The sequence below is a fragment of the Plectropomus leopardus genome, unplaced genomic scaffold, assembly GCF_008729295.1.
Source record: "Plectropomus leopardus isolate mb unplaced genomic scaffold, YSFRI_Pleo_2.0 unplaced_scaffold30140, whole genome shotgun sequence".
NCBI classification, from domain to species: Eukaryota; Metazoa; Chordata; class Actinopteri; order Perciformes; family Serranidae; genus Plectropomus; species Plectropomus leopardus.
The window spans coordinates 1-952 of NW_024632869.1; the positions used below are offsets into that span (position 1 = coordinate 1).

The 952-nt window shown below is 37.3% G+C and overlaps 1 protein-coding gene across 1 annotated transcript; it reads left to right on the plus strand.

Moving 5' to 3' along the window:
• The first annotated feature begins 77 nt into the window (after positions 1 to 77).
• LOC121938579 (nuclear receptor subfamily 1 group D member 2-like) lies at positions 78 to 639 on the plus strand. Its single transcript, XM_042481803.1, has one exon. It carries the CDS (start codon positions 170 to 172, stop codon positions 392 to 394), a length of 225 nt encoding a protein of 74 aa, XP_042337737.1. The 5' UTR covers positions 78 to 169; the 3' UTR covers positions 395 to 639.
• The last annotated feature ends 313 nt before the right edge of the window (positions 640 to 952 follow it).

Here is a 952-nt window from a genome sequence, read left to right on the forward strand (position 1 = left end):
TTTTTTTTGCTAAATTCGTACTTCGTAACTTCTTTATGTGTTTTTGATTGGAATAAAGACAGTTTTCTCAGGTTTCAAAGGGTTAAAGAAGATATCTTTGTTTCCCTGCACAGATCAAACAGCAAACTTAAAGTATATTTTTATTTCCTCTCTTGACTCCCAGGTGCTGATGGTCCGATTCGCCTCGCTCTTCAACATGGTCGAGCGGACGGTGACCTTCCTGAGCGGCAAACGCTACAGCCTTGACACGCTACGGTCGCTGGGCGCCGGCGAATTGCTCAACTCCATGTGCGAGTTCAGCGAGAAGCTGGCGGCGCTTCGGCTCGACTCAGACGAAATGAGCCTCTTCACGGCCGTGGTGCTCGTCTCAGCCGGTAAGAACGCTTCAGTCTGAATATTTGAATGTTTGTGAGCAAATCTTAAAAGAAAAAGTCACACAAACGTAGCTTCTCTTTTATTTTTATACCAAAACTTGTAGTATTTTTACCTCTGTTGTTATTACAAGGCTAAAAATGAATCCGAAACTACCAAATATGTCTTTGGTTGTTTTCTTTAAGTTGACTTATGTAAGCACAAATGGCATTAACCCTTTGAAACCTGAGCGAATTGGCTTTTTTAAAACATGTGAAGGAGTTAAAAGTTAAAAGAAAATTACCTGATATTGAGCAAAGAAAGAAAAAAGTGTCAAAAAAACAAAACAAAAATGGTTAAAAAAATGTATTGACTAAATAGTTAATTGTAATATTTATAATATTTTGAAATAATNTTTTTTTTGCTAAATTCGTACTTCGTAACTTCTTTATGTGTTTTTGATTGGAATAAAGACAGTTTTCTCAGGTTTCAAAGGGTTAAAGAAGATATCTTTGTTTCCCTGCACAGATCAAACAGCAAACTTAAAGTATATTTTTATTTCCTCTCTTGACTCCCAGGTGCTGATGGTCCGATTCGCCTC